At 46.7% G+C, this 23739-nt stretch overlaps 1 protein-coding gene across 1 annotated transcript in view; it reads right to left on the reverse strand.

Annotated features, from left to right (window-relative positions):
• The window catches only part of PUF60 (poly(U) binding splicing factor 60), a 47211-nt gene that overhangs the window by 11425 nt on the left and 12047 nt on the right, over positions 1 to 23739 (reverse strand). The window contains exons 2-4 of the mRNA XM_065398198.1: positions 4003 to 4098; positions 2166 to 2255; positions 1082 to 1132 (exon numbers count right to left, since the gene is read on the reverse strand). Of these exons, the coding sequence (XP_065254270.1) occupies positions 1082 to 1132; positions 2166 to 2255; positions 4003 to 4098 (237 nt within the window). The remainder of the gene's footprint in view (positions 1 to 1081; positions 1133 to 2165; positions 2256 to 4002; positions 4099 to 23739) is intronic.

Here is a 23739-nt window from a genome sequence, read left to right on the forward strand (position 1 = left end):
TCATCTCTGTTACCCAACTGTGCGTGATGTGGCTGCAAAATACAGTTTAGCAGAATTAGTGATATGGGAGATCAATAGTATCTAAATTAATTGATGAAGAGGGTGCTTGGGCAACATGGGTCAGGAACTGGCCGTGCTGCCTTCAGGCAGAGATGGCGCTTCCTGTCCCACTCCAAGCTTACCTCCCCCCCCAAATGCTATTTTGGCTCCCCAACTGACAAGCTACCTACCGTGGCAGCGTTACAGAAGGGAAGCCAGGCATGTCTAGTTTTAATGCTTTTTCCCCTTGCAGCACTGGCCTCCAGGTTGCATTTTACACCAACCAAAGAGATTACATTTCAGCTAGAAGAGGAAACATTTAACGTGACTTTTGCATGAGGAGAGGGGGGTTTATAGCCCACGTATGCCAGTGCCCCATGTGTCTAGAAGGGGTGGGGACAGATGATCCCAGGTAAACCAGACTCTCTGTGGGGGTAGATTAGAAACTTCCAGCACTATGGGACTGCACTGCTTTTCTTTGAATAACTATTGTTCTTTTTGCTCCAGCCCTCATTGCTTTACTTGAAATACGTGCCAAATTCCCCTAGCCTACAAGTATGCACATAGCAACAGAAGTCTCACATTTGGTCTAGGATATGCTCTGAAAGCCTATAATGCCCCAGTGCTCCCCAGCACCATAGCTACCAGGTCTCTGTTCTGTGTGCTGGTTTCTTAACAAATTGCCCATTTGTGAGTTACCTTGGCAGTTACTTTTAGGTCAGGACCTCAGAACTGTAGCATCCCTAGAAAGGTGGCTCCCACAATTTCACAGGTGTTCAGAACTGCTTGAAATCTAAAGCTCTCTTTGCAATTGACTCCAGGGCCCAGGGTGCCAGTGTCACAGCAGACTGTACCCAGCCCAAGGTCTTCCTTTGGGGAGTTTACACTTTGTCTCAGTTTGTTGTGCTTGTCCATAGCAGGTGGGTATGTGGGAGGGTTGTGCTGGGTTTAGTTAAGAGCATTGTATTACCACTAAATACTTCCCCACTCTAGGCCCTGACTAAGACAAAGTGCCCAAGAAGAAGTGAATATGTCTATTGACCGATTGTAAAGGTGAGAGAGGATCTCCAAAGCCCATTGTCACTGCTGCCATCTGAAAGACAGTAAAGACAGAGTTCAGTCTGTTGGAGCTGAGCATACTACGGCTGTTCGTAAAAACTCAAGCAGAGAGCGACGGCACAGGGAACCTGTGGGAGAGGCCTCTCCTTCCTTGCCCCTCACTGCCCGGTCCCAAGGACTGTCCAGCGCTGGGACCCTGCAGATGCCAGTCCCACCAACTCTGGGTAGGGGTGTGCTGCTGCCACTGCCTCAGGAAGCAGGGTCTTCTCCCAGGGGGGACTCAAGGCAATAGTAACCTCTGTAACCACTGTCGTTGATTCACCCCCAGCAATTACAAGGAGCCCCTCATCTAGAGCAGCCGCCCAGAAACATACACAGCCCTGAAAAGCCAGAGCTGCCTAATGCGGCTGGCACATCCCCACTTCAACATTTTTTAAACATACACAACCCCCCAAATCATTATGCTGGGCTCCTTAACCTCAAGCAGGAGGCAGCGAGCTGTATATAAGGAATCTCAGAAGGAAGGGGGGTTTAAACAGCAGCAGAGGGGTCTCCTAGGACATGGACAATCCTGCATTAGCAGGAATAACCAGCTGGAGTTCTGAGAAAAATCCACAGAGTCCATGGTAGCGGGGACACTGCCAGCAAAGCCAGAGAGACAGGCACCATCTCTTCATGGGGGAAAGGATGGTGAAAGGATACTGCTCCCAGTAACCCCAGACACCACCTTAGCTTCAGGTTGACAGTGGAACTCACCGCAGATGCTTTGATTTTCTGGCAACTGAAAAAATTGTCTAGCCAGCCAACAGAAGAGGAAGCATTAGCTTCTCTTCCCAGGGCAGTTTGCTTTCTTGGGGGGCAGGGAGGGTGAGCGTATGTATGAGGACAGGAGAGGGATTTCCTTGACAGGGCCGAAGACAACATACTTCGATTTCACTGTGGAAACAGAAGTGCAAGTACCTGGCTCCAGGCAGACCTCAGGGCTGTACTCTGGTTCTAAGTGCATAAAAGGCTCCACCTTGTGGGGAGAGTAAAGGCAAGGGGATGAACCCAAAGGGATCTCTCACCTGCAGGTTAGTGAGTTGCTGTTGCTGGTGGGCGATGGTTTGCTTCACCAGCACACTCTTGATACTCTGCTCCATCGCATACTTCTTTGCCTGGAAGGAAATACAGTCTCCATAATCACAGGGCACAGGACTCCACAAGGCGCCAGGGAAGGACATTTAACTTCATACAACATTCCCCAGAACCCCACAACTGGCTGCCACTGGTGCTTTCCAGTGCTCCGGCCCCAAGCACTAAGGCACTTTTCATTAGTCAAGGGCCGACAGCTTACTATGATCTTGGTCAGCATCTTGGAGTTGTTCACCCTGAAATACAGCACAATGCTTGAGCAAGGACTGGGTGGACTCAGTCTGCAGCAGGCGCAATGTTAGGAAAGCATCATGCACTACACACTCAGCATTTCCCTCTTCCTCCCTCTGCCCCTCAGCTCCCACCACTGCACCTTACCTGCTGAGTTGAGGGCAGGACAGATAGTCTCCTTCAAGTCCTTTCCACTCAGAGAACATCTGGACAAAAGGTTCTACAAAGAGCGAGGCAGCTCCTATTCCCCATGCCCAGACTCTGCACTGAGCAAATCCCTTCCCTTCCTTGTCAGAGTAGGCCTACACTATCTTGGTAAGCAGGAGCTGTGGGTCCTTCTATATACTCCAGCTCCCTCCATCAGTCCCCTGACCTGTGGGTACAAGGCTGAACTCTTTTTCCTTTACCCAGCCTTCTACCACTCTGGAAAACACTGAGCCTTGCACATCCAATGATGCTGAGATGGAGGCTCCTAATCAAAGGGTCACTAATACCCATGGATGTGCCATGCCCAGGTGACAGGACGGACAGATTCAGCCAACCCCACTCAAAGGCACCTGCTTTCCATTGCTGTACGTGTTTGGGAGGTGCCGGGGAACGGCAGGCTCTAAACCGTGGATTTGAGGCGGGTGCTTCGGAAACCTGGAAACGGACAATGGGATTTACATCTGTCAGCTATGGAGTAGCCAGAGGAAACGAAGCCGTTTCACACTGCGAGCCAAACACAGACACACAAGCAGCTTCAGCATTATGGGAACATTCACACCAAGCCTACAGAGAACAATGGCATACCTGCCTCACCAGAATCTGGGAGACACCTAGCCCACAGCTCCCACCTTCCCCTCCATTCCCAACTCTGCTCTGCTCTCCTCTCAGCACTTCAGACATCACCCGTTCCCACTAGGAGCGGAAGCCAGAAGTCAGCAGTAATGTCCTCACCAGCTGCACACATAGAATCCAGAACCAGAGATCAGAGTTGGGATGGACTTGTTCTACAATTAAAATAGCTTGGCTCCAAAGGGATGAAATAATCTTTGCAGTATATTAAAGGTCCCCTTATTACAAAGGGGCAAGTAATTAGTTGCCAGAGAGCACAGGGAAGGTAGAGAGATTTTGCAGTGTGTTCTAGCATGAATCCTGCAGAGGATTCAGCTGGAGCATTTCGGGAATCTATTAATTGTTGAGTCCAGGCTGCACCTGACAGGGACTTTGGGGCAGCAGCATCTCATCATCATTGGGATCAGAGAAACCTCTTAACAAGTTTAAGATCAAGCTGTTATCTATTTTGATCTCAGCAAGGTTGTTTTTTTAAACAAATATATCCCATAATGTTCCCATGCAGCTACTAGGAACTCACAACTAAGAAAAAACATTTCTTGGGCATGATTCTAAGAGCTCAGGTGCAGGGACAGCGCAGTCAGTATCCCCTATGTATTCCTGGCAGGCGGGTTCCCCACCTGGTGTTCTCCCCTCTGTGGCAGCAAGTCTGACACTAGCAATCAGGAAGAGCTAAAGAAAGGCCACACGAGGGCCACTCACCTTCTGAAGAGCTTCCTGCTGTTCCGGGGTGAGAGGAGGAAGCCCCAGCTTAGCTGCTGTGCTTTGTCCATTTTCCAACTTTATGGACTCAGTGCCCTGGAACAGAAAAACCACCATGAAGTCTGCCGGTGTTAAAATGGCCAGTTTCCTTTCACAGACACACACAGCCAGCTCCGCTCCAGCAGTCCAGAGCATTCAGGTTCAGAAATCACAAAGTCAGAAAAGCCCCCTTAGGGCTCAGACCTACTAACATGTAACCTTTTTCTCAAAGAGCCGAGCCACCTCCCTTGAGGAGTCTCTCCCATCACCCAGGCACTCTGCTAAGCATTCCAGATACGCAGCCTACAATTTTTCTCATGCCTCTAATCCTAACTTATTTTTGAGAGGGGGAACAATTCCTTTTCTGAACTCACACTGTCATCTCCAAGGCTAGCACCCCTGCTCCCCATCCCCAAAGTCATATTGAGAACATAAAAAATGGCCATACTGGCTCAGAGCAATGGTCCATCTAGCCCAGTATCCTGTCGTCCAACAGTGGCCGGTGCGAGATGCTTCAGAGGGAATGAACAGAACAGGGCAACTTATCAAGTGATCCATCCCCTGTTGTACAGGCCCAGCTTCTGGCAGTCAGAGATTTAGGAACGCCAGGGCAGGGGGCTACTTCCCTGACCACTTTGGTTAATAGCCAGTGATGGACCTATCCTCCATGAACTTACCTAATTCTTTTTTGAACCCAGTTATAACTTTCCACTTTCACAACATCCCCTGGCAACAAGTTGCACAGTTGAGTGTGTGTTGTGTGAAGCAGTACTTCCTTACGTTTCTTTTAAACCGGCTGCCTATTAATTCCATTGTGTGACCACATAACAAAAGGAACCAGGAAATTTTTATATCTTTTGTAGTTTCCTAAACGGCACATGCTGTTCTAGATGCCATCACAACAGGGTGCACTATCACCTCTATGGTATATATTACACACATTAAATTCCATCCCATCCCCAACAGACTTGGATTTTCCATTGCCTCTTGATGTTTCAGACCCTTTGCTTTCCACAGAATTCCCTGTCCTGTGTCACTAATGGGTTAATTACTCCTATTATGGTACGCAGACATGGCTGCCCAGAGGAACCTGCTAGTGATCTTGTTGGTTTGGGAGAGGGGATTCAGCGGCCTCCATGTGCTTTACCTGGGCTTCTGTTGACCTCTATATACCACAGGTTCTTACCAGACACTGCTCAATATTGGTATTTATTTATATTTGCTGCCACGCAAAATGGGATCATCCTGAAGAGTATGATAATATGAAAGCTCTTTTTGTAGATAGAACCTCCAATCTGGACAGCTACCAACAAACTGAAAAGGGCGGATGTAAATACTGTACGGGATGAGTAGCTGAATTGCATCGCACAATGGAAGACTACAACCCCACACATACATTGCATCTCCCACTGGCAGTAAGGCCCTGGCTATTGTCCTGACTGCTTCCTGGTTAACACACTGTGCCACTATGCACAGAATGGGGTTCAGGGAGACCACACAAGTATTAGCTGGGAGTGCTTCAAGAATCAAGCTTGCAGAAGGCAAACTGGGGTGGGGGTGAAAAGAACAGACAGCAACTACCTCTTCCACTCTGACCCTGACAGAAGAATTCGAGAAACACTTCAGGTTTGGAGGCTGCTGGCAGTACGGTACCAACTGTGACAAACATACCCAAGGGAATGGATACAATGGCAGTGACTCAGGGCTGGTCTTTGTGACAGATGGGGCAATTTCCTGAAATATCCTTGGGAGACCTTATCAAATTAAGATTAAATATCTTTGTGGTCCATTGTATTAAAAGAATGGTTTATGTATTATTGTGGGCTGGGACTGTATGTAACCTCTCAAAGAGGGAGATGTGACTCAGACTTTAAGATCAGAAGGGACCATTATGATCGTCTAGTCTGACCTCCTGCACAACGCAGGCCACAGAATCTCACCCACCCACTCCTGTATCAAACCCCTGACCTATGTCTGAGCCACTGAAGTCCTCAAATCGTGGTTTAAAGACCTCAAGGTGCAGAGAATCCTCCAGCAAGTGACCCGTGCCCCATGCTGCAGAGGAAGGCGAAAAACCTCCAGGGCCTCTGCCCTGGAGGAAAATTCCTTCCCAACCCCAAATATGGCGATCAGCTAAACCCTGAGCATGTGGGCAAGACTCACCAACCAGACACCCAGGAAAGAATTCTCTGTAGTAACTCAGATCCCACTCCATCTAACATCCCATCACAGGCCATTGGGCATATTTACCTGCTAATAATCAAAGATCAATTAATTGCCAAAATTAGGCTATCCCATCATACCATCCCCTCCATAAACTTATCAAGCTTAGTCTTGAAGCCAGATATGTCTTTTGCCCCCACTGCTCCCCTTGGAAGGCTGTTCCAGAACTTCACTCCTCTAATGGTTAGAAACCTTCGTCTAATTTCAAGTCTAAACTTCCTAATGTCCAGTTTATATCCATTTGTTCTTGTGTCCACATTGGTACTAAGCTTAAATAATTCCTCTCCCTCCCTGGTATTTATTCCTCGGATATATTTATAGAGGGCAATCATATCTCCCCTCAGCCTTCTTTTGGTTAGGCTAAACAAGCCAAGCTCTTTGAGTCTCCTTTCATAAGACAGGTTTTCCATTCCTCGGATCATCCTAGTAGCCCTTCTCTGTACCTGTTCCAGTTTGAATTCATCCTTCTTAAACATGGGAGACCAGAACTGCACACAGTATTCCAGATGAGGTCTCACCAGTGCCTTGCATAACGGTACCAACACCTCCTGATCTCTACTGGAAATACCTCGCCTGATGCATCCCAAGACCGCATTAGCTTTTTTCATGGCCATATCACATTGGCGGCTCATAGTTGTTGACGTCATTAGGTCTATATATACGAACCAAAGTTCTTCCATGTTTAAACTCTGTCCTTCCATGTTTAACTCTAATCGACCTCAAAAGCCAAGGGCAGAAATTGGAATGTGTAAATAGCCAGTTACCAAAATAGCTCATTACCAATGAGCAAAAAACCTTGCTCATAGCAGGTACCAAGCGATAATGATGAGGTTTGCATGTTTCTGGCTGAAGAGGTAATAAACTAAGGGTAAACAGAACCAAATAACTGTTTAGAGGAATGTTACTAACAAGCTAGATTTATAGCCCTAGAATGATTTAACGGCTTAAATGTATAAACATGCCTTCGGTAGAGAGGGGAGAGGGAGTAGAGGGGGGGTGATGGGGGAGGGGTGGTAGAGGGGGAGAGAGGGGGGGCTTAGTTGTAAAAAGTATAAGAAGAGAGAAACTGTTTTTGCTAGTGTGCTTGATTTGAGACTTGCCTGTCTCCTTGCACCACTTTGAGATCTCAAATAAACTTTGTTTGTTTCTCCACCCCGGTATGTTTATTGACGCGAAGCACACCGGGCAACGAACCCCGCTGTTGCTGTCCTCGGGCCTCTGTGCCGGCAACATAGTCATCCTGTGATCAACCAATACTCCGAGGTCCTTCTCCTCCTCTGTTACTTCCAACTGATGTGTCCCCAGCTTACAACAAAAATTCTTGTTATTAATCCCTAAAAATGCATGACATTGCACTTTTCACTATTAAATTTCATCCTATTACTATTATTCCAGTTTACAAGGTCATCCAGATCTTCCAGTATGATATCCCGGTCCTTCTCTGTATTGGCAATACCTCCCAGCTTTGTGTCATCCGCAAACTTTATTAGCACATTCCCACTTTTTGTGCCAAGGTCAGTAATAAAAAGTTTAAATAAGATTGGTCCCAAAACCGATCCCTGAGGAACTCCACTAGTAACCTTCCTCCAGCCTGACAGTTCACCTTTCAGTATGACCCGCTGTAGTCTCCTCCCCTTTAACCAGTTCCTTATCCACCTTTCAATTTTCATATTGATCCCCATCTTTTCCAATTTAACTAATAATTCCCCATGTGGAACCGTATCAAATGCCTTACTGAAATTGAGGTAAATTAGATCCACTGTGTTTCCTTTGTCTAAAAAAATCTGTTACCTTCTCAAAGAAGGAGATCAGGTTGGTTTGGCACGATCTACCTTTTGTAAAACCATGTTGTATTTTGTCCCAATTACCATTGACCTCAATGTCCTTAACTACTTTCTCCTTCAAAATTTTTTCCAAGATCTTGAATACTACAGATGTCAAACTAACAGGCCTGTAGTTACCCGGATCACTCCTTTTCCCCTTTCTTAAAAATAGGAACTATGTTAGCAATTCTCCAGTCATACGGTACAACCCCTGAGTTTACAGATTCATTAAAAATTCTTGCTCATATGAGAGATCTGGGGGAAGATCTAGGGGGAGATGAATGCAAATCCCCACTTCTGGTTATGTAAAAACTCAGCCCTTCCTGCCTTGAGGAGCAAGTCATTCTCTGCTGATCACCTGTTACATGGGGACAAGATCAAAAGCCCAAGCTGTATAAAGGAAAAACAGCATGCTGCCCCATCCACAGGCACCGCTCCTGCAGCTCCCATTGGAGCGCATAGGGGCTGGAGCGGGGCCATGCTGCGGCTTCTGGGAGCTGCGTGATGCGGCCCCCGACCCAGCGCCCCGGCCGGAATGGGGCCGAACCGCGGGATGTGGCTCCTGGCCCAGCGCCCCAGCCAGAGCGGGACCGAGCCGCATGGTGCGGCTCGCAGGCCAGCTGAAAACAGCTCGTGGGCCATAGTTTGCCCACCCCTGCCCTACACCTCCAATTGCCAGAAACGGGACTGGACAACAAAGGATGAATCTCTCAAAATTGCACTGTTCAGTTCATTACCTCTGAAGCATTTGGTACTGGCCACTGTCAGAGACAGGATACTGGACTAGATTGGTCTGATTCAGTATGGCCGTTCTTATGAGACTGGGGCAACATTGTCAAAGATGGGAATTTATGCTTGCAGACAGAAAACTCTATACCATATATTTGAATGTTCAGAAGGAAACATGCCACACAGGATTTATTCTACACCAGAAGCTCTACAAAGGCACCTTTTTAACTCTTTCACAGTCAAGAAGGAACCACCTTAACTTTTGCAGGCCTCTGCTCTCTGCATCCTCCAGAGTAAGAAACTAAACAGATGAACTCTCTCCATGATAAGCCAGCAGCACCAGTTCAGTATGTCAGAAAGCAACACATCCCAAGCAACCTTTCACTAGAGTATTTCCTAGCTTAAAGCATAAATCATTTGTAACCAGAAAAGTCACTTTTAGAATAGCAGGATGTATCAATTAAACTCAAAGAGAGAAAGCAGCATCTTCCTGAGAACTCTGCTTAAACAACTAAGAAGCCTTCTCAGAGGAGAGTGTGTGTCTTGGCCCTTCGAAGTTGAATAAGAAACCAAGGTTATAAAAAATAATTGCCGTAAACATTTTTGAAGAGTCCTCCTAATTAACTGCAGCAAACATGACAGTCTCTGAGAGCATTCCATAACCGCCAGCAAAGGTCTGCACGTCAGGAAAGACGCACTGAAACAAGAGACATCAAAGATGCATCAACTGACAAAGAGGATAGAAAGAGTCAGATAATTATGTCCCACCCCCCAATCTCTCCCTTCTACAGCAGCAAACAGAAAACAGTTAGCTGTTACTCTGCAGCAAGTAACTGTGAGTCTCTGTACAGGAGGCAATCATACTTCTACTGCATGCCACAAGCACTGAGGAATCTGACGCATTTCACACAGCCCTGTGTTGTCCCTCAGGACCGCTCCTCCCAAGTGCACTTTGCTGTAACCAAGGAAACTGAAAGCAAGACCCTGAAACAGAAATGTTAATGGATCAATAGAAGGTTGTCTGCAGCCTTTGCTGTACCCATTGGTACAACTTGAACCCACTGTCTAAACTTTATCTTGCTGCTACAGCTTTCACATTACAGAACTCCTCCATACTGAATTTGTGACAGGCTGACAATATCCTGCAATATCCCGAACAAAGATTATGGAACTAAAATAAGCTTTACTGAATTAAGTAAACATTGAATTAAAGTTAATAACTGTGGGGTACATTGTATTAAAATTGCAGTTAGTATGTGGCAACTTTTCTAGTAGTGAGGGGGATGCTAAAGTACTTCCTCCATTATCAACATTTGAATATACTCCTCCTCTTCCCCCCCAGGTACACATATACTAGTTCAAACTGGATTTCCAGGGACTGACAGACAAAGAAAGGATTTTTGGATAAATAACCTGGTTTTAAACTGGCTCACGGTCTTCTTCCTGATCCAGCAAACCGACAGGATTTCTAGTCCACAGAGGGCCCCAATCCCTTACCAAAGGGTTGGAAAGGCTTGGCCTACTGAGGCCCCATAAGACTGTGTGCTTGTTCTGAGCTGAAGCTATGAAGAACTTGTAACCACAAGGAATCACCCCTTGGGTGGAAGGTCTGAAGAACTGTTCCTGTCAGAATCCATGTTAGGGTGGGGTGGACTCTGGTAAACTTACTACCATGCAAGTAGGCAGGTTCCTTTATTATTCTGAACATGTTTTTTCTGTAATGCTTTTTTACCATAATAATAAAGTAGGCTCACATAGGAAGTGCTGTGTGGTATGTTATAACTGTAGCAATTACACCGGTTATCGTCCCTGGAGAGAAAACGGGCAGACTGTCTTTGCTGGGAATAACATAGTGAAGGCAGGGAACTGGACAGCCTGGAAATACCCCGCTCAAAAGGGAAAGAGACCCGGGTCTCCACTCAAAAAGGTAACAGCTGGGGACCTGAAGCCTGAGAGTGGATGCCACCGCTGAACCACTGAGGGGAAATACAGGTGCAGTTTCCCTGAACTGTGACAGGAGGTTTAACATCTGAACCATTTGAAGACACATTTGACTAAACAATGGTCACAACTTCTCAACCTAGACTAGGGGCTGCCACCCATCCTGACTCTGGTGGATTTGACTTTGGCGTACTTGCTTAGGCTGAATTTGGTTAGTGATGAAAATGTTCTGATTTCCCTCTATGTACTGACTCACTGCGAACAGATCCATTCATCTCCATGGGCTTTCCCCTTTCCTGAAGCTTCCCCAGCTCCGCCCCTTGCTGTGGAATATCAATATTTAATATAATCTTGCTAAATACATGGATTTTAGAGCATTTTGAAAATTAAAAGCTCACTGCTTGTGATGTTGGCACACATGCAATATATTGGGAACTCAGTGATCAAATGACCCCAATTTTACACAACAAATTCTACCTGTGGCCCTAATGTAGCACGGCAATATTATGGTGACGGTGTAGTAACTGAATTTTCATTTTGACAGGGGTGAAAATGGTTGACAAAAATTCTGCTTTTTGGGTTAGTCTCATTTTTAAATGGCTTGTAGTTTGTGCACTGCTTGATTTTTCTACAGCAGTTTGTGGGGGGAAATACTAGAGGGTCACACATTTGGTTTCTCATTTAGGCAGAGCTGTTTGTTATCCAACTTTTCAAGTGCAAATAGCACCTGGCTGGGGGATTACAGCTCAGCCTACATAAGCAATGAAGTGCACAATCCTTGAGTAAGATGCTGCCTGTGCAATGTGTAGGCAGCAGCAAAGGGTGCCAAAGCTTCTGGGCCTGATGTTTGTGGAAATCCAGCATTTCCATTTTTCATCAAAATAAACAGAACTGTGCCCACTGAGATACCTAAAACAGTCCCCAAAATTTTGCAGTTGGTCAGCTGCAGTTTTCAGAAGTTATTGCGTTCTGTATGTATAGACAGAGAAAAGCAGAGATTTGACTGTAAGGCTTCACTTCACTTGGTCAATAATTTGAGGTTTGCGATCACTATTTTACAAGGGCGGTTTGACTAAAAATGTGCTAGTATCTGACATTTCCTTCATTCAGCCTTCTTTTTCCAGGGAACTACAATACTTAGAGGAGTTACATAGATAGGCGAATCCATTCTTTGTGTAGACTGGATGAATTATGGTGGAAAGTTTAAACGTTTTCTGCAATTTTCATAACCCTGTGTTACTGTTTTGATTGACAACAGCATCTTGTCACCACATTAGTCAAAAGTGGCTCTTTCACCAGCTTTGGAATGGGGCTCTTTATTACAGGTGCCTTTCCCGACACTCAGCAACCTTTCTGATCAAAATATACTTGTGGTAGCCCATGCTGTGGAGAAGGACCACTGCTTCGTTCTGTACTAGCTGTAATTTTCTGAGGGACGATGGTATCATGCCCAAGTAAGTTTCATTGCTGTCATCAGTCCAATCAGCTTTTACTAGTATTGCCGTGAACTTGGGTAACTCATAAGGGAATGCCAGGGTTACATTTTTCTGCAGCTTGTCCCTTTAAGGACTGGAGCTGTGCTGAAGAGGTCAAAAGGGATCACAGCTCTGGGGAACAGAGCATAGTTGCAACAGAACATGGTATGCTCCAGAAAGACTCAGCCACAGTGGGCCTTGTGCAAGAACTATGGAAGTGTTTGGGCTTTTTATTCTGTTAATTCTAAATTTAGTAAAATGCTCGTGTTTTAAGCCATCCCTGGTCTGGGGATGCCAATTTGGCAATCCAGGCAGGAGAGGCTGAAGTGCAAGGATCTAACCCAGGGGTCCCCAATGCAGTGCCCGCAGGTGCCATGGCGCCCGCCAGGGTGTCTAAGTGCGCCTGCATACTGGCCGGCGGACGAGCAGCCGCCGAAATGCCGCCGAGAAGCAGCAGCATCCAGAGGCGTCACCGCCGAAATGCCGCCAATTTTCGGCGGCATTTCGGCGGCGACGCCTCTGGATGCTGCTGCTTCTCGGCGGCATTTCAGCAGCGACGCTTGTTGGTCCACCGTGGCGCCAGACGAAAAAGGTTGGGGACCACTGATCTAACCTCTCCAAGAGGCAAACCTACATAGAAGCTGCTAGAACAGTCATTGCAGAAAATGCTGCCAGAAGGTAACGCAAACAGAAGAGGGATTTTGTAATGAAGTCTTCTCTGGTAACAGACAATGGAGGACAGAACTGAGTGACCAAGGGGCATATCTGAGTATCTTCAGTGCCTCATTTCCAAAAACTTTGGGGAATATAAGTGGAGAAGAATAGTTTGCAAACACTATGGCTGGCAGAGAGTTAAAGGACCTTCATTATGGAGATAAGCTGATATGAGTCCCCCTAAGGACGAGCATTTAAGAGACGTAGTGATTCTCTGGACATTTCTGGGAGAGATGGCAGTAAAAAGCCATTTTGCTTTAATCAAACATAACAAACCACATAAATAGTGAAAAGCATGAAGAGTTAGCAGATCAGGGATTGTCTACATCAGCCGTTCTCAAACTTTAGCAACCCAAGTACCCCCGTTTTGTTTTAAAAATTTTTGAGGACTCCCACCACCCCCACCGCTCAGCCTTGCCCTGTCCCCTTCCCCGAGGCCCCGCCCACTCCATCCCCCCTCCCTCTGTTGCTCACTGTCCCCCCTCCCTCCCTCATTTTCACCAGGCTGGGGCAGGGTTAAGGTACAGGATGGGGTGCGGGCTCTGGCAGGGAATTTGGGTGCAGGATGGGGTGGGGTGCAGGCTCAGGGAGGGCGTTTGGGTGCGGGCTCTGAGCTGGGGCAGGGGTCTGGAAGGGGTGTGGCGCTTACCTCGGACAGCTTCCAAAAGCAACCAGCACATCCCTCTGGCAGCAGCTCTTAGGCGGGGGCAGGGGCTGTCCGCGCACTGCCCCTGCCCACAGGCACTACCACCGCAACTCCCATTGGCCGCAGTTCCCGGCCAATGGGAGCTGCAGAGTCGGCGCTCGGGACAGAGGCAGTGCGTGAAGACCCCCTCCCCCACCAGGGGTTGCAGGGACGTGCTGGCCGCTTCCGGGAGCGGAGCAGAGCCAGGGCAGATAGGAAGCATGTTCCCTGGCGTCCTGGGGGGGGAGGGGGAGGAGTTTCTCAGTGGGACCCACAGACCTCCTGAAGTACCCCCGGGCACCCCCAGGGGTCCGCGGATCCCAGTTTGAGAAATGCTGGTCTACACTACTGAGTCTAAAAGATATTTTACACCGCAGTGCCATAGCAAAAGAGAAGCCAACTGTGGGTATGTCTACACAGCAAAGAAAAACCCGTGGCTGACCCGTGCCAGCCGACTCAGGCTCCTGGGGCTTGGGCTGCAGGGCTGTTTCACTGCTATGCAGACTTCCGGGCTTGGGATGGAGGTCGGGCTCTGGGATCTTCGCACCCTGCAGGGTCCTAAAGACCAGGCTCTAGCTCAAGCCCAGATGTCTGCACAGCAATAAAACAACCCCACAAGCCCAAGCGGGCTGGCACAGGCCAGCCATGGGTTTTTCTTTGCTGTGTAGACATACCCTGAGACAACTAGAGACAATTCAGAAACACTGTGCAGAAAAATTAAAGTTACTTGAAACCATTTCAGGAGAGTATGAAGGAAATTAAAAGCCAAGCCCCTGTGAAAATCTGTCACCCCCATCCCAGAAAACAGACCCGTTTTACAAAGTACTTTAAAACAACAAGATAGATTGGCAACTGCCTACAAAATGACAGGCTAAGCCTATGAAGTTTGGTTTATCAAACTGAAAGTGGGATTGCAGAGGGGAACAACTGAGACAGATAATGGAAGCTGTCATCATAGTAGTTTGGGAAAAAAATCTCGAGTTCCCTTATTTCATTCATTCAGATGAATAAAGGAACTAAAGGCAAGTATCCTTGAAATCAAACGTGTGAAAGATGAAATTAACATATTCAAGCAAGCTGTTCAGACACTTGACAAAAGCCCTGATTATCATATGAGGAGATGTGAAGATATCCCATCCTATCTCCTAGAACTGGAAGGGACCTTGAAAGGTCATCGAGTCCAGCCCCCTGCTTTCACTAGCAGGACCAAGTACTGATTTTGCCCCAGATCCCTAAGTGGCCCCCTCAAGGACTGAACTCACAACCCTAGGTTTAGCAGGCCAATGCTCAAACCACTGAGCTATCCGGCAGCCCCAAGAAAAAAAGATGTGCAAGCTGCAGGCAATCTGGTAGAGGCAGAACCATCATGGTTTCAGATGGGAGAGCAAAAAAACCAGTACCAATCAGGATGCCATGCACAGAAATGTCAATCCAGAAACTGGCCGGAAGGGAAAACAGCAGAGGGTCACCCCTGCAGAACACAGAGTAACTGTAGAACTTTGGAGTCCCAGAGTCAATCTCAATATCATGAAGGAAAACCACAAAAGAATGGAGAAAGCTGACTGCCCTCCACCTAATTTAACAGGAGTGGCCTATATTTCCTATCTAATACCCAACTAGCATGTTATAGTATCTAACTTAATAAGTTAAAGTTAATAAATGGAGATATCCCATCTCCTAGAACTGGAAGGGACCTTGAAAGGTCATCAAGTCCAGCCCCCTGCCTTCACTAGCAGGACCAAGTACTGATTTTGCCCCAGATCCCCAAGTGGCCCCCTCAAGGATTGAACTCACAACCCTGGGTTTAGCAGACCAATGCTCAAACCACTGAGCTATCCCTCCCCCCTTAGGGCTTGCCTACACTTACAATGCTGTAGCAGTGCAGATGCACCACTGTAGCACTTGAGTGAAGACAGTACGTATGCCAATGGAAGGGTTTCTCCTGTCAGTGTAGCTAATCCACCTCCCCGAGAGGCGGTAGCTAGGTTGATGGGAGTCTCTATTGATCTAGTGCAGTCTACACTGGAGGTTAGAGTGGTTTAACTGCGTCATTCAGAGGTGTGGATTTTTCACAGCCATGAGACACTTTGGCAGTGTAGACACAGCCTCTTTCAGCACTAAAACTTTAGTCGTTCGGGGTGGTTATTTTTTATGGCCAGGAGAGCTCTCCCCTGGTGATAAAGTGTGACTACAGTGCCCACATCACAGCGCTGCCGTGGCCACGCTGTAACGTGGGCAGTGTAGGCATACCCTTAGTTATGCCAACCTAATTTCCTACTGCAGACCAGACCTTAGTTAGAAAGACGTGTAGGGTGCAGCGTTGCTTCAATAAAATAAAAACTCAAGTCTTATGTAACATGGAAGCACAGATCTGCATGGTCTCGACTCTGTGGGTGGAAAATAACCCAACAATAATGGGGGACTTCAACAACCCACATAGTCACTTAGAACATATCGCCTAAGGATGAGATGCAGAGATCAAATGTCTAGACACCATTAATGACTACTTCTTGGAGCAGCTAGTCCTGGAACCCACAAGGGAAGAGACAATTCTCAGTTTAGTCTTAACTGGCACACAGGATCTGGTCCCAGAGATGAATATAGCTGATACGCTGGATAAAAGTGACCATAATGTATTTAAATTTAACATGATTATAGGAGGAAAATACCAAAGAAACCCATCACAGTAGCAATTTAACTTCAAAAGGGGGAACTACACAAAAATGAGGAGACTAGTTAAACTAAAAGGAACAGCAACAAGAGTGAAATGCCTACATGCTGCACGGAAACTTTTTAAAACACCATAATAGAGGCTCAAACTATATGTACACTCCAAATGAAAAAAATCAGTAAGAGAAGCAAAAAAAATGCCACCATGGCTAAACAACAAAATAAAAGAGGTGGTTAGAGACAAAAAGACAGCTTTTAAAACAGGAAGGCAAATCCTACTGAGAAAGATAGAATGGAACACAAAATCTGGCAAGTCGTGTGTAAAAGTATACTTAGGCAGGCCAAAAAGGAATTTGAAGAGCCACTAACAAAACCCACAAAAATTAACAGCAATTTTTTTTAAGAACATCAGACGCAGAAAGCCTGCCAAACAATCAATGGAGACACTGGACGATCCAGGTGCTAAAGGAGCACTGAAGGAAGACAAGACAGTTGCAGAGAAGCTAAATGAATTCTCTGTATCAGTCTTCACTGCAGAGGATGTGAGGGAGTTTCCCATATCTTAGTATCTGAGGAACTGTTCCAGCTAGAGGTATAAACAGAGGTGGTTTGGGAACAATTGATAAAAATCAACAGTAGTAAGTCACTATGACCAGATGGGATTCACCCAGGAGTTCTGAAGGAATTCAAACACGAAACTGCAGAATTACTAACTGTGTGTAGCGGGGTGGTCACCCGCTCCTGCCCTGAGGGGTATAAAGACAGCCCTGGGAGAGGCCTGGCTGCAGGGAGCTAGAGAAGGTACCTAGAGTGGGGCAGGGCTGGGGGAAGGCCAAAGGAGCTGGGGCGCTCCGGCCTGGAAACCCCCAAGGCTGCGGCCTAGTAGAAGCCCAAATAGATACTGGGGTTGCAGGGGACAGCCCAAGGCTAGGCAGAGGCAGCAGGTCCAGACCCAACCTTGCCTATGATGAGTGGCTTATACTGCAGTCTGCCCCAGGGAGCGGGGGCTAGTTGGTGACTGGTAGTAGCCTACAACTGAGGCGAGGTGGGGATAGGGGGGTGGAGGTTCCCCGGGGAGGGGAGACCCCGAGAATGAGGGGTTACTGACAGGGGGCAGCACCCCAGGTAACAGGGCACCGGAGTCCAGGGAAGGATGTGGGGGCCTAGCGGTAATGAGACACTGGCCTGCAGAGGGCGCTCCAAGGCTGGAAACGAGCTAATTCCCAAGACACCAGCAGGAGGCGCCGCAGGGGTGAGTCCCACACGCTTACACTGTGACATCGACAATGGACAACTGAACCTAGACAGCACTTTCCATAATGCTTCACGATTGATGGAATCAAAAGCTTTAGTTAGGTCAATAAATGACAAACAATGGGGCACTAGTGCCAGTTGTGCTCCCCTTCTGTGTGCTGGGAGCCTTCCTGTTTTCTGTTCAAGAGTGAGTGCCCGCGATGGGGCTAAGGGGGCTGGGAGAAATGAAGGAAGGGGGGTGAAATAGGACAGGGGTGGAGAAGAGGAGGAGGAGGAGGAAAGGGATCGAGAAAAAAAGGGGAATCGCAGGGGGAAGCCCGGTACGCGGCATCCCTCGGCAGCAGCTGGAGCTCCCTGGTTAAGCAGGCCCATCAAACCCTCACCCTCACAAGCCCTACCCCTGCTGACCCCCAACCAGCTGCACCTGGACTCCCACCCCATCAAGCCCCACTCCCCTAGCACCCAGACCCTCCCACTGGCCCTGCACCTGGAACCTCCCAACGAGCCCCTGTGCATCCAGATCTCCCACTGAGCCGCCTGCACCCAGACTGCCCCACACAGAAACCTCTCACCCCACACCAAGCCCCTCCACACTTGGATCCTGCTGGGCTGAGCCTGGCCACCCACACCTGGCGCAGAGGGGCATGGCCCTGGGGTGTTTCTGGGTCAGGCTCAGCCCTTGCACTGTGTCAGAATCAGGTGCAGTCTTACTGCCGAGTCCCTGTACCGGGGGAGAGGGGGGCTTCAGGGTGATCTCCCACCCCAATGCAGCCAGTGGCCTGTGCTCCCCACTGCCATGCTGGAGCCACATTGATTTATTGACAAATACAATGTGCAGAATTTTAAAATATTGTGCGCAGAATTTTTAGGCGCAGAATTCCCTCAGGAGTAAAAGAGTTACAAAAAGATCTCACAAAGCTGGGTGACTGGGCAAGGAAATGGCAGATGACATTAAATGTTGATAAATGTAAAGTAATGCACATTGTAAAACAATCTGTACTATACATACAAAATGATGGGGTTTAAATTAGCTGTTACCACTCAAGAAAGATCTTGGAGCCATCATGGATAGTTCCCTGAAAAAATCTGCTACATGTGCAGTGACAGTCAAAAAAATGAAAAGAGTGTTAGGCACCATTAGGAAAGGGATAGATAAGAGAAAATATCATCATGCCACTATATAAATCCATGGTACACCAACACCTTGAATACTGTGTGCAGCTCTGGTCATCCCCTCTCAAAAAAGATATATTGGAATTGGGCGAAGGATAGAGAAGGACAACAAAATGATTGGGGGGGGGGGGGGGGGATGAAACAGCTTCCATATGAGAAGAGATTAAAAAGACTGGGACATTTCATCTTAGAAAAGAGACAACTAAGGGGGGGGGGGGGGATATGATAGGGGTCGATACAATCATGAATAGTGTGGAGAAAGTGAGTAAGGAAACGTTATTTACCCCTTCACATAACACAGGAGCCAGGGTCACCCAATGAAATTAATAGGCAGCTGGTTTAAAACTAACATAAGGAAGTACTTCTTCACACAACGCAGAGTCAATCTGTGGAACCTATTGGCAGGGGATGTAGTAAAGGCCAAAAATATAACTGGGTTTTAGAATTACTTGAATAGAACTTGTCACCTGTTGGGGTGATCTTCCAAGAATCAGCCAGTCATTGAAGTAAGGAAACACCTGGATTTTTTGTCTCCTTAGAGGAGCTGCTATACCCACCAAGCATTTGATTAATCCCCCTGGTGCTGTAGAAAGACCAAAGGGCAGGACCCTATACTGGTAGGGGCTGTTCCTGCCTGGATTCTGAGGTATTTCCTGTGGGTTGGAAGGAGGGACATATGGAAACAGGCATTTTGGAGGTGAAGAGCTGCAAATCAGTCCTGAAGATCTAACTTAGGGAATTAGAGAGGCCAGAATCACTCTCCTGAACTGAAAAAGCAGCTGAAGCTGTGAATGGGTGCTGGATGTGAATAAAAATAGTCAAATCTCTTAGCAGGGACCTGGTACCTTCTATCCGTTCTTTTTGACATGGCCACGACTGATGCAGGTGTGGGACACAGTTTTTGCATGCTCCACTAGACCTTTATTAATGTGCCTGGTGAGCCTCCCTGGTACAGAAGGCTATAGGATAGCCAAGAGTTTGTACTGCTTTTCTTGGACTACTTCCAAGGATATATCCAAAGTTTCCATCATGCTCTTCATCAGGTCCTGGAATATCTTGAAATTCAACAACTGAGGCAGACGTGGATGGATTCACTGCATTTGGGGATGATGCAGAGATTGCAGCAGGGATCAGTTGCTCTTTCTCTAGCAGCTGATGTTCTTCCTCACTCTCCTTCTCCTGCCTCACACATCTGCGGCTGTACCCAACTGTCTTGCCTGAGATAACTGTCTCTTTGTGGATGATGATCTAGCCTGGAGCTATGTGATGAAGCAGGCTTCCTGAAGTATTGCAGTAAATCCCAGAGTATCCAGTAAGGCCACAGATGGTGTAGGAAAGGGTCTTGAGATAAAGGACATATGAGGGGGTTACCAGGTAGGCTCTCTATGAACCACAGGTCTCTTTCTTCTATCCCTTGAGGACTCTTTCTTAAGAGTCCCTCCCTGAGTCCCAAAGTGGTACCTGGTACCTCAGCAGAGGGGGAAAAGGAGTACAACTTCTCCAAGGGAAAGCCCGTTCTGTGAGGTATGCCTTGCTTCAGTAAAGGAGAGGTCGGTACTGGGGATACCCCTTTAACTTGACACACCAGTGACTCCAAAAAGCTGGTGGCTTGAATATGACTACCCTCAGTGTCAAGAAAAGATGACTCACTCTGGTACTAAGTCCTTGATGGCTGGGGGGAGGGACAGATGGGAAGGGGGTGTCCTAGGCTAGCTGAAATTATTTAATGAAGAAAATATATAAATAAAACTAAATATATTTTCCCCAATGGTCATAAAAGGAGAAAAACCATCCTAACTACACTACCAAAATGACACATACAAACTAAGGAAAACTGTACCATTAGCGGAGAAAGCAGGCACTGCAGGGTTTTTGTCTCACTGGCACAGGCAGTAAGAAGGAACTGAGGCCTGATCTACACTGGGGGGGAGGGGGGGGCGAAGAGAGAGAGAAATCGAGCTAAGTTATGCAACTTCATCTATTTGAATAACGTAGCTAAAGTCGACGTACTTAGATCTACTCACTGTGGTGTCTTCACTATGGTGAGTCGACTGCTGCCGCTCTCCCATCAACTCCGCCTGCGCCTCTCGTACCGGTGGAGTACAGGAGTCGACGGGTTATCACATCTACACTAGACACACACTGCTTTTTATGCTCTCAGGTGTGAGAGAGAAAGGAGGGGGGTTCCAAGGGCACCTCAGGCACAGGCCCAAAATAGACAGTGGTAACCAAAAGAATTTGATCTTATGCACATAGGGCGCATGCACACCAAGAGTGGAATCCATGTAGTCAATCACTCACAGAAGAGCGGAAATATTCATTGAATACTTCTGCCATTTCTTTAACAGCAGCAATTTTACTATCCCGATCTCGTAGCAGACTTACAGCATTGCTAGGATTTCTTTTGTTTGGGGTATATTTAAAAAATTCCATCTTGTTGTCCTTATGCCTAGTAGCCATAGATTTTTCAATTATATCTTTAGCTTCTCTTATCAATTGCCTCAACTTACCCATTTTTCCCATTTGTGATTAGAGGGGATATTTTCCCTTTCCCTTATTGCTGCTTTCACTTTCCCTCTTAACCAGATCATTTTAAAATGAAGTCCTCTTTTGTGATTGAGGAATTGTAGTATATGGGCATCTAGTAAAATTGTCTTTAAAAACTCCCAATTATAATTGATCTTTTAAAAACTTTTCCTCTCACTCAGTTTTGCTCGTGATAGTTTTCCTCTTCAGTTTCAAAAACCTTTTAAAACCAAGTATATATAATTATTGGTTGGGACTATATATCCTGTTTGCACATAACAAATATAATTCATTGATAGAATCCATGTAATATCAGAAAACAGAAATCTCAGTCTCATGGTCATGTCATAGAATTACGCTTTCTGAAATGTCAAGTGAATGTCGAAGTGCCAGAAGGATTCAGAACAAAATGGAGGGAAGAAACAGCTTTTAAAGTGTTCAATTAAAACTTATTTTGTGTAGAATGCTACCCACAACTTAGTTACAAGGTGGGATTCAGCATATCAACAAGGGATTTACTCAGTTTTCACATTAATTTCAGTGGTTTGAGCATTGGCCTGCTAAACCCAGGGTTGAGAGTTCAATCCTTGAGGGGGCCACTTAGGGATCTGGGGCAAAATCAGTACTTGGTCCTGCTAGTGAAGGCAGGGGGCTGGACTCGATGACCTTTCAAGGTCCCTTCCAGTTCTAGGAGATAGGATATCTCCATTAATTTTTTTTTTTTCAAAACACCTTACAATGTTAATGTGTTAAAACTCACAATCTCCAAAGTAAACCCAAATTATCCAGTTGTGTTGGGGTGGGGTGGGAGGGCAGGGTGGTCAAGAACCAAAGCTCAAAGTGTCCTGCCAGAGGCCACGCAGCAATTCAGTGTCAGAGCAGACACAAACTCAATTCCCAGCCCTATGCTAGATCCACCTTCCTCTAAAGAGATATCGAAAAAATGTCAAACATACAACTCTGCTGCAGCTAATGGAAATACTCTGTACACGGGGACTTACAAGAAAAGTTGCTTTGTATGGGGGTATCAAGGGCCCTCCAGTTGTTGCCTGTGTGTGAGAGCTAATGCCTTTTGGTCAAGTGAATTTATTCAGGAAAGCCTAGTATTTTCTTCTCTTCCCCTCATCTTCTCCTGCAGATTGTGGAGGGTGAACTGGGTCTAGTACTTCCCTATCTCCTGGCAGAGCACAAAAGGAGTATTATCTCTTACCAAGTCCTCAGTGATAAAATAATCCAATTGGTTAAGAAGGATAACCTAACAATTACTCCTGAAATGCAGCTAGTCCCTATTTCTATTATGGCTATCATGGAATCTGGCCTAGTTAACACACCTGGAAAAGGTTGGGAGAGGAGGAGAGAAATGGAAGGAAGAAGAAAACAGGAGTGGGAGGCAGATAACTGTCTTTATATAAGTAATAAATAGAAACTGGATACCTGTTGCTATGAACACTGCTTCTGTAAGGTGGTCGGCCTTTTACGGTGGTTTGAACTCCAAGAGTTCAGGCACACTTGTTGGAAAATTATATGGATGGGAATTTCTCTAAAGTATAAACACACACAAGAGAAAAAAGAAAAATACAGAATCTAGTTTATTTTAGGAAATGTGAGTGACAAACAAAGATTAAACAAGACCTGGGGAAACAAGCAGAATGAAGCTGTAAACAAACAAGCTCTCTCCCTTACACACATTTTAACTGGCTACAGCAGAAGGAAGGGGTGAGGGTGGAATGTCACTCTCCCTCTCCTGCATCTAGGCTTGGGAACCTGTTATCTAACACATGCTGGAGTAGCACAGCCCAGTATAGAGTTAACAGAATGCCTTGTGGGAGCTGCCATCATTTTCATCTCTTTTTTAAAAGGACCTGCATAGCTTGCTCTGAATAACTCCCTGGCTGCAGTTTCTGTCACCGGAAATAAGGCATAAGACTGGAAATAAGGCATAAATTTCTAACAGAGGGTAATTAACCACTGGAACCATTTACCAAGGGTCATGGTGGATTCTCCTTCACAGCCAATTTTTAAATCAAGACTGGATGTTTATCTACACTTGCAGATGTAGAGCGCCGGGAGTTAAACCAGCCCTCGGAGACAGCAGCAGGGAAAGCGCTGCCGTGTGTTCACACTGTCAGCTGCAAGCGCAGTGGCGGGGCCACATTAGCAGCTCTTGCAACGCCACAGAGAGCAGTGCATTGTGGTAACTATCCCAGTGTGCAAGTGGCTTTGGAAAGGGTTTGCAATGCCTAATGAGGCAGGCACAGCATCACATCATGCAGGTTTCCCAATCCCATTGTTCCAGAGCATCCTACTAGATTGCCAGCTGCTTTTTAAATGGGGGGATGGAGTGTGACAGGGAGTGTGTTGTGTGTCTGTGTGGGGAGAGTGTGTGTTTTGGGGGACAGACAGTGCATCAGCATGCTGTCTTGTAAGTTCAGACAGCAGCGGGGGAAACCATGACTCTGCAGCAGGAGCATTCCACAGTAATGGT

The sequence above is a fragment of the Emys orbicularis genome, chromosome 2, assembly GCF_028017835.1.
Source record: "Emys orbicularis isolate rEmyOrb1 chromosome 2, rEmyOrb1.hap1, whole genome shotgun sequence".
NCBI lineage: Eukaryota > Metazoa > Chordata > Testudines > Emydidae > Emys > Emys orbicularis.